The 14353-nt window shown below is 42.2% G+C and overlaps 1 protein-coding gene across 4 annotated transcripts in view; it reads right to left on the minus strand.

Annotated features, from left to right (window-relative positions):
* Positions 1 to 9719, minus strand: part of nptx2a (neuronal pentraxin 2a) — a 15976-nt gene extending 6257 nt beyond the window's left edge. For 2 of the 4 annotated variants that reach the window (XR_004335180.1, XM_032536759.1), the window contains exons 1-3: positions 8738 to 9718; positions 6843 to 7089; positions 2280 to 2524 (exon numbers count right to left, since the gene is read on the minus strand). Coding sequence is in view for 3 of the 4 variants with exons in the window: in XM_032536759.1 (XP_032392650.1) it covers positions 2280 to 2524; positions 6843 to 7089; positions 8738 to 9187 (942 nt within the window). In the remaining variant the exon portion in view is untranslated. Of the gene's footprint in view, positions 1 to 2279; positions 2525 to 6842; positions 7090 to 8737 lie in introns of all 4 variants that reach the window. The other 2 variants (XM_032536760.1, XM_032536762.1) reach the window with 2 other exon arrangements.
* Between the last annotated feature and the right edge of the window lie 4634 nt (positions 9720 to 14353).

The following is a 14353-nucleotide window of genomic DNA, read 5'->3' on the forward strand; positions in this document are numbered from 1 at the left end:
GACTAGCTTGCCCCTCCCTCCTCCTCATCCTGTCCCCTACCCCTCCCTTCTGTGCTCCCACGCACTGACCCCCCCCAAATCCTTCTTGTCAGTTATTGGCTGGATTGCTGGAACATTGTTTGTGTGTACCTGTGTACAGGTGGGCACAGTTTATTTTTGTAGGCGTTTTTAGACCCTGGGCTGTCTACAGAGACCACATTTTTTACAGTGTGTTCTGGGAAGGCAGCTCGCGGATAGTGAGGATAAGTTTGCTAAATGTTGTAGCCTAAAACATGCATGACATCGCTTAGAGCATCTTTGAAACAGGACAGCTGTGATATTTTGTACACAAAGGGCTCAATAATAAAGCACCTTATTCACAGGGCATACAACATATCACTCACTCATCGTCATTTAAATGACAATGAATTCTCTAAATTTCAAAACGTGGAAAGCACAAATTTACTGTTATTTAGATATTTTGACTTGTCATAGCAGGAAAAGCAGAGGTGTAACTTCTGTTTTATACTCTACAATGCCAGTGCCCTGGAATGGGCACCTTAAAGAAATCAGTACATCTACTATATTCTTCTCTTGCTGTAAATTGTCAACATGTCTGCTGTGAAAAAGACCCATGATGCATTTTACTTTCTCTTCTTCAGCTTCAAAAGTATAAATGTGTTATTGAAAATGAGCTCACCTGCAAGGTGTCTAAGAAAAACATGTCAGCCATATGAATTTTGAATGGTTTTAGGATAATTAATAGGATAATCAGAATAATCTGCACAGAATTGCTTGAGGAGTTTCTAAAATGTGGAAAATTGTCCTCCAGATAACACCAGAAGCATCGGATTACACGCACACTAGCCAAAAGAACCCAGTTTTAATGTTGTACAAGACCAGATGAATCTATCACTGATTAATCTCCTGGCAGCCGCATTTGATTAGAAAATGGAGATGCCATGAGCATGTTTTACTTGATTTGAACATTGGAGAGAAACATTCACCAGATATCGACAATCTTCCTGAATAAAGAGACCTGATGCCTGATGAATATGGAACTGTATATTAACAAAGATTCCCTCTCTGCATAGCCTCCCATAAATACAAAATACAGATAACGTTGCACTTTTTAATACTGTCGAGGCAGCTTTCTGCTTCCCTCTCAGTATGCAGCCAAATGAACAGCATAACAATGTTCCCCAGTGGACCCTGTTATCAACACATGGATGTGCTACTGCACATGAGGTTACCATATTCTTCTCCATCTCGCTCTCTTTTGCTCCATTGCTTTTTCCTCAGATCAATTATAAATCCCTTTTTCTTGGCATCTTGTGATCTTTCACTCTTTCCCCGTCTCTCTCTCCTCAGCACTCTGTCGCCTCCAAGGCTCTGCAGCTTTTCTGTTTCCTACACCCTTTCCCTCTTTTTTCTCGTGCGCACATCCCTTTCTCCCACCAACTTTCTCTCATCTGTCTGACTTGAACACATGTATAATTCATGGTGAAGGTTAAGCTGTGAGGAGACCAGCCTGTGCCAATAACGTCCAACGTAAACAAGACAGTGGGGGGGGGAGAAAAAGAAATCCTCTCCAGTGCAGGAATGCTTTACAAAATAATAATAAAAATCTTCCAAACATTACACTGCTGAAGAAGCAACTGTGCCACCAGGAAAATCTTTTATTACAGCATCAACATAAAAATAACAATTATTTCCCTTTTAAAGCTAAACTACATAAAATATTCATGAGTGTTTTTAACACTTTTCTGTTGTGTTAATTGAAATCCTGTTAGTTGACTGAAATCTCATGGTATGTGACTGCGTAGCAACAATATAGTGTCTACAGAGAGCAAATGCCTTCAAATGAGCACACGTGCCGGCACAAGTTCTCTAATGAATTACTGTTATTCTTGGTGGAGTGTGGAATGTGGGTCAATGATATGAAATGTTTATAAGAGGCAAAATTAAACATTCAAAGCTGATGGTCAGTGAAGTTCCTCTCAGCTGTATCATGATTGTGCTCACATGTTGCGATCTGCTTGGTTCACAACACAGAGAAGCGGACCAACAAACATGAACACAACCATGCCTTCTTTGCATTTGATTAGCGTCACTGCTGATCTACTTTTACTAACATTGTTACAGCAGTGTTGCCAGACATGTGATGAATGATTCTGAGCTTCTGAATACATCTCGCTACATGCACCCTTTTCAGGAAGTCAGGGCAGAGGGAAAGAATCAAAGTCGCCTTCCTCTCCATCAACAGAACAATGTTCGCCAGTTTCTCATTACAACCCTACCTTGTCATTGACTAGTAGCTCAATGGGGTTGTTCCCCCATTCGATGAGGACGATCTCATTGGCCTGGCCTGGCACGCCGTAAGAAAATGGGGTTCCTATGCCGGGAGTGGCACCGGACTTGAGCCACATGCACACAGTGAAGGCGTAGATCTCAGGGAGGCTCTTCTTGATGCGTCCGTACAGGTAGTTAGTGCGAAGAGGGAGAGACACCTTGAAATCCTCAGGTGACTTGAAGGCATTGTTATCTGTTGATGGACAATGATTACATATGGTTATTTGTTTTAAGTTAACATTGATGTATTATCCAATCAAGAGAGTCTTCTTCTGAGGATGACGCTGAAGAGTGTAACAGGAAGTGTCTGAGAATGGTGACACAAATAAAGACATGGAAAGGAGATTTAGGATGAGAAAGAGAATCACATGTAAGAAGCACATTGGCTGCTAGCAAAGTAAACATAAAGCAAAGTAAAAAAGGATTAGGGTGACAGTAGAGGTTGACCAGCTGCTTCTAATATAACATCAGTGGGGATTTTTAGCTGTGGGATGATATATGTAAGAAATTCTGTTAACTGGTCTGCCATCTGCAAGAGGAAAAACAAATGTGGCAAATGCAGTCCCAGGCCACAACAAGACTAAAGTCTTCACAACAGCCATGCTAGTGGCTCTGTGAGGTTATACTTAGGCAAAGGTATATTTTGCAGGTATTTGGTTATAAACCAAAGTATTGGATAAATGACAATGGTGCTGATAGAAAGATCTAGGGATAAAAGTTATGACAGTTCATCCTCTGAGGACCATAATTGTCTGTATCAAATTTCACAGTAATCCATCCAATAGTTATTGAGATATTTTTATATAAAATAAAAAACGTCGCTCCCATGTTGGTGTTTCAGGAAAAGACAGAAGATCATAAGAGTCATTACAATTTATCCTCTAGGAAACTTAAATATCCGTGGCAAATATCACTGCAATTCCCTCAGTAATTTTAGTATAGTTATTTCATTTTGGACACAAAATGGTGGACTGAGTGACCAACAGACCAAAATACCAACATTGCCATCACTGGAGCCATGGCTAAAAATACAAAACCTACTATGATAATTATTGTCAGGGGGAGTCTCGTGATTGGCTGGAAAGAGATGGTGGCTCATAGTGTAGCTCCTGGCCCAACTTTGTCAAATTGTTGTTTTATATGGTTCCAACTTTGATATTCTACCACTTTTTGCTTGTTGGAGTTACTTAAAGCAGAATGGCAAACTAGAACAGGACCAAATGCAGATGCAATTGCAGAGGAATTAATGGAGAAACAGAAAAGCTACACACGGGGATCAACAACAACAAGAAGCTATTTGCTATCCTAGCATCTCTGACTGCAAGCCTTGGCTCTATCAAACCTAAAAATTACCGTGGAAAGCAACACAAAGTAAAGTATTCTTGACAACCACGGCCACGCTTTTCAAGAGATGGAGGTGTAGCTAGCAGATGTGGAGTACAAAAAACAAAGATGCAATGTCCTCATCGTCGGGTTGAAAGAGGGGTTGGAAGGTGTTAAGGCTATCCAGTATCTCTCTCGCTCTTTGCCTAAGTGATTCACGAATTTAGCAGATGTTCAGATCGAGAATATGAGAGCCCACCGAATTCACAGTGATAGCCCAAAGAAGAATACCACTAGTAATCGCATGTTGATTTCACACAATCCTTAAGATCAGGGAAGGTGCACAGTATATATTCCCTCTGCCAGGGATGCTGAGGACTATGTGATCCTATGGATCCTACAGCTATTAACCCCTGAGCCTGCTAAATTCTGATTTAGAAATCTTTGCAAAGCTCCAAGTTGTTTGGAGTTTAATAGGTCAAAGGTATTGAGGTTCCTTGCTTAAACCAGATTGTTGCTCTGAACAACATTGTGAAAGATATGTAAAAATAGATCGGACTCCCCATGTCTGTACAAGCACATATCACTGTGGTTAAAATGACTGTTTTACCCAGGATCAATTTTGTAAGCTCTATGCTACCTCTTTCCCCTCCTTCTGGTTATTGGCATAAATTACAATCAGCAATGTCTAAATTCTCCTTCTCGTGTCCTTTGTGTTAAGACCCCTCCTCACCTGGCTTAACCCAGATATGTCTGTTTGCTGGTGTACCATAAAAGTGCTATGACAGAACTGTCACTCCATGACTTTCTTTTTGTCAATATCTCTAACCAGTAATGGGGCCAGTTAAGCTTTGGCCCCATTATTTCTCATCTTATCAAAACTTGGAGATTGGCTGAAACGTATTGCCATATATCATGTAACTGGCACACATTTTCTCCTTCATTCAACAATGCAGCAATCCTGATTGGTGGAAGGCCTGTAACTGCTCATTATATAAAAAACATCTTTAGTGAGACTGGCTTGTTACCTTTTTGTGACCTACAAAACGCATTTAGTCTACCACATTCCTCATTTTTCTTTTACCGTCAATTAAGATCAGCACTCATTGCATACTGTGTCCCCTAGCAGAGTTCATTGCACGTTCATTCTCTCTGGAAATGATTCACTATGCAGCCAAAAACCCTTGGTATGGTATCCAGGCTTTGTCGGTTTTTGGTAATATCTGGCTGCTTTAGCCTTCCTATTGAGAGTGCCTGGGAATGCGATTGCCCAGATCTGAGCAGAAGTATCACGCAATCCAGACCATCAGCAGATTCACTACAATTTCATTGATAGGACACATCTCACCCCTGTGAAAATGCATCACATGGAAGTAATGAACGACCCTTTATGCACTTTCTGCCCACTGAAAGCTCAAGGCACTTATCTTCACATGTTCTGAGATTGCTCTCCTGTTGGTCAGTTCTGGAACAATATTGCATCCAAAATATCTGCCTTGATTAATGTTACGGTACCTGTTACTGTCAATGTTTTGATTCTGAATGATCTGGCAGCCCTTCAGCTCTCTAAAACTCAAAAACGTGATGTATTTCTGGACTTACATTTGCTAAGAAAATGATTGCAACCCGTTGGAAACCACTTCATGACGTGTCTATTCGTACATGGACCCTTTTCTTTTTGGATGTCATATGTATGGAGCTCTCTACAGCTTGCATAAATGGAGAAAAACTTTAGACACAACATAGCTGAATCCTTAAAACCCATGCTGTAGACTTGTGTCACAGCCTTCTCACCTCTGTTTGTGCATGTGTTTGGTCCCAGATATGTCTGTCTGTGTGTGTGTGTGTTTGCTCATGTGTGTGTTTGTGTATGTCTATTTCTGTATGTATTATTTGTAAGCTGCGGACATCACTCTTTCTGTTGTGTTTTTATTATGTTTCCCTTCTTTCCGTCTTTTCTCTTCTGTGTTTTTTTTTGGTCCTGGGACACGTTGTCATGTCTCAGCCTATTGTTTGTAATTGTCTGTAATCTTTAAATAAAACATTTGGTCACAAAAAAAGATAATTATTGTCAGGCTTCCATGTGTGTGCTTTTGTCTGGTCTCATTCTAGGCCATTCACAGCACAGCTTGTAAAATACAGCTGTTGGTCAGTTACTGTAAAGAACCATTACAAGGAGCTTTATGTAATATTCAAAAGACACTGAATAAAAGAAATAAACAAGAAATGGAGTAAACATAGATAGATAATCCGTGAAAGACAGACAGATGGACAGAGAGAGAGAACCTTACTAAAAATTTAAGGAGACAATTGTGAAAACACACACATAGCCTACTAATGTGCACTGTGTTTGCACCAAGGTAACATGTTGCATATTTCAGCAGGAATAAACCACAGTTTTATGGGTTTAGCAGAGTATTTGAGGCTTAGCTACTGTTACATAAAATCACAATTTCTCTAGCTATATGATCCATCTGTATCACTCTATGAAAAGTTTAAAATACACAAGAAACAGGGTTTGTCCATGCAGAACCACACTGTGTTTCATAAAAAATGGTCCCCTGCCACTACTTCTAAGCTCCCCATTTATGTTCCTCTACAAGCTCAAGCTTAAACTTCTCAAGATCATGGGGTGCCGGACTTAATCCCGGTAGTTCTATATTGTAAGCCTAGAGCAGGGAGACAACCAGAGCATGTTGCAAACTCCCTGCAGAGCAATCATTAGTGGAAAAAGCCTCACATTTCCAGCTGACAAAACAACACCGCTAAGCCTCAAACCTCACTGTAATTGAATCAACGCCTCTCTGGCACCCTCTTGATGTAAATTGAACTTAGTAAGGCTCACAAAATGATTTATTGTGGGGTTATTGAATTGACTTATTGTATTCAGCAGGTGGATGTGCTGACGTGGCCCCCTCCTTGTAAATGTGTGCAATTAAATTTGGTCAAAACTTGCATCCTCAAACAGCCAATGACTGAATCAACTGAGTGTCGGGGGACATGGGCCTAGAGGACATGTCCAGCGAGAGGTCAGATAGTGTTCTAAAATAATTTTGTGTTATGAGGTTTTTCCTTGCATCACCAGAAATTTGCAGAGATTGACTAAGTAGTGCTACATCTAGCAGACAAAAAATAAAGCCTGGCATTAAATCTGGCCAGCAATTTGCAGCACACATTGCATCACTTACTTTTCTCAAGCTCAGTGATCCTCTCCAGGAGGGAATTGAGAGCGCTCTCGGTGCGTTGTCGGTGGGCCGCTGTGTCATTGTAGAGCTGGCTCTTCTCTTCCTCCAGATCGGCCACCTTCCGGAGGAGCTGGGTCTCCAGCGCCCCCAGACGCTGCCGCAGCAGCTCCCGCAGCTCTAGTGGCAGGGGAGTCAAGGCCGAGACCCCTCCAGCTGTCAAATTAGTGCTGGGGAGTCGCAAACTCTGCTGCTGTGGGGCCAAGTGGGAAAGATGGAAGGAAAGAGCAGCAGACAGAGAATAGAAGGACAGGACAAACCATAATCCAGTTAATCTTGTGCACTCAAACAGGCATTCAGTCTCCATAAAGATGTGCGGTGGATGACTGAATTTATCTACCTTTTAGGTCTGATATCTTTTAAACACCATTGTTTTTGATGCAGAAAAATAGAAAAATCCAAATGAAGACAGTTTGTCCCTGTGGCAGACTTTGATTGGTGACCTGCCAAACCCCCATGGCAGGGCTGGGTATTAAAGGTAGGTGCCACGCATTATGTTACTCAGGTTTCCCACCAAGCGGGATTGCAAATGTTTTTTTGAAAAAGAGAGAACAACAACAACTACAAGTCGGTGTTTTTCCCTCAGATGTTCATTTCTAAAGCTTGTGTTGATTTTGACCCGCTGGCTGGGATTCACACACTTTGGGACAGAGTTTGATTAATCTTCCATGACACAATGGAACCATCTGAATAGCTGAAATGAGTGACTCCCAGGTAATCTGGTGCTGAAGGCTGAAGCAAGCAACTGCAAGGCCCTGAATGCAATAGATGGTTTTGATTAGCGAGGCAGCTCCTGCTCCAGGGAGCCATATATGCATATCAGAAACACCAAGTCTTTCAATAATCATTATGTTAAGCAGATGCAGATCGATAGAAGTGGGATTAAAATGCAATATAATATGCATCCTCACAGCTGCAGTATATCCTTGATTTGATCAGGGCATTAAAGCTTCCAGTCAAAAACAAAAAACCATGGAGGGGGGGGGGGAGGCGGTGGTAGAGAGATTGTTGGATTGGCAATGCAGCATACTGTATATAGAAATAACCTTGAATTTAAATAAACAGCATTGTGATTGTATGATAACTGAGCTGTCAAGATGATGAAAAATGCACTACACCGGTAATATGACGTAAGAGGTAAAGCCATGGCTTACACCAACCGTCTGTTATATGTAAAGCACATAGGTGACCTCAATGTCAACTGTGATCTCCGCGCTTTGGAATGAATGGACACAGCGGAAGTGAGGTCTCCTGGGGCCGAACGAAGGGCTGGTTGAGATCAAGCTCTCAAGGCAACAGGAATGTACGAGCCACTAAACCATTAAGCATTTGATGCAGTCGAAATTTGCGAGAATTAATTTCATCATCTGCTTAGAATAATTAGTCACATAACTGCAAATAACAAACACTATGTGCAACAAACACACACACACACACACGGTAGTCATACATGATCCCTGCACCACATGCGTGATCACACCTTTGACACGATTTTGTATTGCTCATTTCGCATTGATTATATGCAGCGGGTTTCGCCTTGAGAGTTATCTTTTAATGATTAAAAACGTATTGATGTAACACGCCTATTACGTGACCCTTTGATCACACGATCCCCCTGAGAGGTCTCCTGGAGCGTAGAGTAGAATCAGACGTGTCGTGTATGTAATGCTCCTATAGTCAGGCATATGGCGAATGCGCTGATAAATATTGCCAAGGCACGTGTGACACAAAATATACTGCGGTTGGCTTTGTTGATGGATATTAATAGAAGTAAACAATGATGTTGGTTTCGGGGGTAAACTTAACAAAAGTGATTTTCTGACACGTCTGTGCCATATTACCTCCAAGTTCTCCAGCCGACCCTTGAGACTCTGCATGGTCTTGCCCAGTTGGTCTATGGTCTCACCGGGGTCCCGGGGCAGGTCCCCCATGGTGTTCTTGCCGTACTCCTTTCGTCTGGAACCCTGACCCCGGGACTTTCCCTGCGGGGACTCGTCGGCTGCCGCCTCGCAGCGCGCCAGCTTGGAGTTGAGCTCCTTGATGGTCCCCTGTTGGCTCACGATGGTCTCCTTCTGCTGCAGGATGGTCTCCCGGAGCTGGATGATCGTGTTCCGCAGCTCGTCCTCCACGGGGCTGCTGCTCGAGACACGGTTCCCCGTGGGACCATAGCCACAGCCCGGCTCTGCGCCCGGGGGAATGGCGTTGCACACGAAGCGGCTACCTGTAGCATCCTGGCTTCTCACGGTACGTCCAATGACCAGGTACAAAAGTCCAACTACTAAAGTCAGCATCCCGACTAGATAGACCTAAACAAATCCCACGTTATTAAAGGAAAATTACTGACTGAACGTTTAAAATCTCCCGTAAAATAATAAACTTATTTCAGCTCGTTAATTGAAGTGGTTGCGGACATTTTCTACACTTTCAAAGTGTGATAAAAAAAATAGTCTACTAAACATAGATTAAAGTGAAACCATAAAGAAGAAAAATGTGAATCCGCAGTGAAAAAAAATCATAAAATAATATTCATCCGTCAAACACATGGTCGCTCCTGTTTGGAACAAAGACACCAACAAATGTGAATTCTTACTTTCAGCAGACGTAAACTCGGTATCAGGATTTGATAGTTGTTTGTCTTCCTTTAGTTGAAAAACAAAAAAAAGTTGTACTGATTTGTTATCTTGAGAGAAAAAAGATCCACAGCAAGTAGGGGAGTCAGTTTAGCCTGTTTTGCCTCTCCGGTTGGTTGGGTTGTCAGTGAGTGGTGCTGAAAAGACAGCGACGCTGCTACACCAGATTATGGGGAAGCGCGCGCTGGCTCTTCCGCACATCGTCTGTGCACTCCGGTTATTCAGCTTCAGGCTACGTCATCACTATCCCAGTGGATCCAAATCAGTGAATCGTTGTGTCTGTTTCATTTATCACCTGTTTAAATGCGTGGAAGCTTAAAGATGTCAAGCAAAAACGCATCAAGTCAGTTCTCCAAAAGGGTTTGCCTATGTTATCTGTGTGTGTTTGTGTGTGTGCGTGTGTATGTGAGTGTGTGTGTGTGCGTGCGCCTGCGCGTGCCTGCGTGCATGTCTGTGTGTGTATGTGTGTGTGGTGGTGTGTGTGTGTGTGTGTGTGTGTGTGTGTGTGTGTGTGTGTGTGTAAGATCATGGCAACATTTCTGTAGCAAGAAATACAACAGTGGAGGTTTTGAGTACTTTGTCATCGAGATCGCGTCACAAGATACAGTCATGTAACGTGCGTAGTTGAGTTCATAATGAAGGCAGAGTTTAAAGAAGGTTGTGGTCAAAGCAAGGGCGCAGGAAGTAGGGGGGAAGCGAGGGAAGCACACCCCACCCCTCACACACACACAAATTATACACCCCTAGCATGATTTGGCCTTGCGGCTGTGATCCCATGCATCGCAAGATGGTCTCTGGTTGATAACTTTGTGATTTTAGGTCTACATCTGTCTGGATCATGGAATTTTGCACTCTTCATGCAGTCTGAATTTGTTTCAATAAATATTATTTTCTTCCAACGGGGCATACTTGGTCTAAGGTCAAACCTTAAGGATTAGTTCATCCAATTGAAATCCACAGCTCAACTCAGAAGTTTTATTGCGTGACTAGAATGCATAACAAGCTCCATTGACTTCTCTCATGACACATTGATTTGCACTTAGGAAAATGATTTTCATTTTCTACACAGCACACGTTAGTTAAAACTTGACTCTTGTGGTGACGGTATTTGTGCATTTGATGGAATACGACTTTGTGCCATGTTGCTGATCAGATGAATGTATTCAATCATGCGGACATCTCATTCTTTTCAGTTGTATCCAGACCCTTTTTTGCCCTGCACCTCACCAGTGGGCATGTGTACACTACTACTACTGCTCAAAGTATTCCAATCAAAGACGTAGTTCAGACATATTACGCACATGTCTTGCTGTGAAAATATGATTATTAATGCTGAATGGTACCAAGGCCATACTGAAGATAGTCAGACTGTAGATTGTCTCTAGCTTGATGTTAGTCATGCTCATAGAAGAATGTCTTCATCTGAAGTGTTAATTATACAGTCAGTGTACTTTGCATTATGGAGCCCTCTTTTTTTATTTTTTACGTTTCTAATTTAGAAACTGCTCTTATAGATCCAACCAATAATAACAGGTCTTCCTTCTGTCAGTGATAGGGTAACTAATGCTGCTGCAATTACTATATTTGTTCACTGCTGATAATAAGGCCAGCAAAGGTTTTATTGGGAACTCTTGTTCAAGTTTAATTGTGGCTACATTTTTTGTGTTCATGGGAAGTATAATATTAGCGACCTGGGCCAAATAGTACTTATAATAATCCTTGGTGTTTGCTTTAATCTGGCTGATGGGAGGTTTTTCTATAACCATTAGGTAACAGTTTTACAGGAACAGCAAGTGAAACAAATGGCATGTTAAATTTATGGTTCTGTTTTCTGTTTCAGTGTGTCGGTTGCAGTCCAGGTGGGATAAATGTATCCGTGCATAGAAGTAGGCACGGTATGTTAAAACTTCACTATGTGTCAAACATTTTCTTGTATTCAAATCCAATCCCTCCTGACACAAATCTCACCCTGTGGAAACACGTCAAACCTTCAAAGTAAACCATGATCTCAAAGCCTTTTTTAGGATGGGATCACGTCTCAAAATAACCCGAGAGAGAACGACATTTAGAAAAAAGAGAATTCTTTCTACAGCCAAGTACACAGCAGTGCTATGCTGTTGCATGTGTAACATAATTTGATGGTATTGGTTCTATATATTTAGAAATGTGCAGGCAAATGCTTGTTAGGTGACAAGATAAAGCCATTACCCTCAATGGTAGACAGTGAAACGTATCACAGCACATTTTGTTTGGAGCTCCCCTTATGTTTTGTCAAACTAAGACAAGGGAGCAGGTGTCTGTCAGATACCTGCTAAGAATTGTAGAAAAAAAACTTCAAAGCCAGACGTTGGCTCAGTTCAGATTAGGAATCAAGCTCAGTATGGCTGTTATCAAGCACAAAGACATCTTTTTTTTCCAAAAGGGCCTCATCAATCTTTATTTCCTCAAGATGTTTGACACAAAATCTGAAGCGAAGGACAGTGATAGCTCACGCAGTGTGCTTTCTTAATGTCTTGTGCAGTATTACTGTGCTGCCCATCACAGCCGTCATCTCCTACTGTATCTGCTCTCAGGGCCTGAGAGCTAAATGTCAGCCGGCATTAATGCACACTCAGCGTACAATGTGCACACTGGCACACTGACATGGAACGACCGGAGAAGTCACTGCTAAGGAATATGACATGTCCCCTGGGATAAGGGACAGACAATCACCATGGCAACCCCCCCCCCCTCCGCAACTCCCTCCTCAGTGAACGAGGAGTACTGAAGACTGAGCAGAGATGACAACTTTCACTTCAAAGTTGATGGGATGAAGTTATTTCCCTTTCATGTTGCAACTGGTGAGCGCTGGGGTGAAGTAACTTTACTTTTTAAGCGCCTTCAGCGAGGGTTAAGAAGTCAGCGGGGATTGCTCTCTCATCCAAAGTTGAGTTTCCCATCTAAATTATTACATTTCAGAGATGCACTTTGCACTCACTTAACAAATGGCAATCCGAATTTCTGTCTGACAAACAAAGACATTGATTTACAGAGAAAAAGAAAGGCTGCCCTTTAGTTTGTTGTGAGGATGTAGCCTACTTTGTGGTATTATGCGCAAAAAAATATGAGAAACTCCTCCTAATACAATGCACTTCCAACACAACAAAACCCCAAAGTACAGCCTCAATATTACCGGAATTGCATCAAAACTAACCCCTAACCCTAACAATTTTGAAAAATATTTATTTACATATTCATTACACAACTGTTGTCACACAGTCTTCATCTTAACTTTAAGACAGCTTCGACAAATTACTTGATGAATGAAAGATTGGGTGAACTGGTGGATGTGGTATGTGAATATATATGAGAGCACACATTCACAATGACATCTTAAAAGTCCCATGACATGGTGCTCTTTGGACGTTTCATATAGGCCTTAGTGGTCCCCTAATACCACATCTGAAGTCTCTTTCCCCAAATTCACCCTTGGTGCAGAATTACAGCCATTAAAGCCAGTCCCACAATGAGCTCTCCTTGTTGTGTGTCATTTTTGAGTCTGTAGCTTTTGAGGAGGAGGGGGGGGGGGCAAGTTGGAGAATGGGGGTGTGGCCTTGACCAACTGCCACTTTGCTCGTTTGAAAGCCATGATGTCTCTCTCTCATGGGGGGGGGGGGGGGGGGGGGGGGGGCAAATTCTCTGGGCGGGCAAAGCAGAGAAAGGAGAGGTAATCTTGCCCCTTATGACCTCATAAGGGGCGATATTCCAGATTGGCAAGATTCCAGATTGGCCCATCTGAGCTTTCATTTTCTCAAAGGCAGAGCAGGATGGCCCAGGGCTTGGTTTACACCTGTCACCATTTTTAGCCACTGGGGGACTATAGGCAGCCTGGGGGGATGCATATTAATGTTAAAAACCTCATAAAGTGAAATTCTCACGCCATGGGACCTTTAAATTAATTCACATACCTACTTTCAAGATCCTTGGAGATGTAATTACACCAATTAGGCCTTATCCGCCATTGGACATCTCACTACCAAACATGTTTCACTACCAAGATCATCCTTTGTACACCTTTTTTACTCACCATTTTGGTATTTTACTACTTTGGAGTTCTACCTATTGAGTGTGATGTGAGTGCAGTGGATGCTGAATACCTACAGCCTCTGAATGGAGCCACACTCACCCCGCATGACACAGTCCCATGGTTGTTTAATCACTCAGATAGTCACAGTGTCCAAAACACAGAGTTTCTCTTCCTGTGTTCTCATCATCCCTCCTCCCTACATGTGTGCCACCTGCTGCTGGCTACCTGCTCATCACCATGAGCTGTCAGTGGCCCAAACAACTCCCACACAAGAACAGCACGCACCCGTTTTACACATGGCCACATACAGTGCACACATGAGTCTGGAAGCAAGCAAGACGGACAGAAAAGACACTTCATAAATGTGAAATCTGAGAGTCCGATTTTGCAATACAGGCCATGACACACTTCAGTCACGTTTCTGGACGATGGACAAAGAACCAAATATCAATCAAACTCATGATAGAAATACACACACATACACTTTCCTTCTTCCAGCTCACGATCCCAAAATGCACTAACCCATGCAGAGTGTGTGAAAATACATTTGAAAAGTGACATGCTCTCATTCATAGTCCTCAAAACTGAGCCAAAAGAAATCTTTGTTGCAGTCAAGGACATTATGAATAGAAAAGGTTCTTGTGTATAGAAGCTTTGAATAATGAAAGATTATGAAAGCTGCAGTTCTGCAGTGCACGATTTCTCTGAGAATGTGTAGATTATCTAAATATTGTGTATTTTCATTAGGCTTTGAAAATAAT

Source organism: Etheostoma spectabile, chromosome 15 (genome assembly GCF_008692095.1).
Source record: "Etheostoma spectabile isolate EspeVRDwgs_2016 chromosome 15, UIUC_Espe_1.0, whole genome shotgun sequence".
NCBI lineage: Eukaryota > Metazoa > Chordata > Actinopteri > Perciformes > Percidae > Etheostoma > Etheostoma spectabile.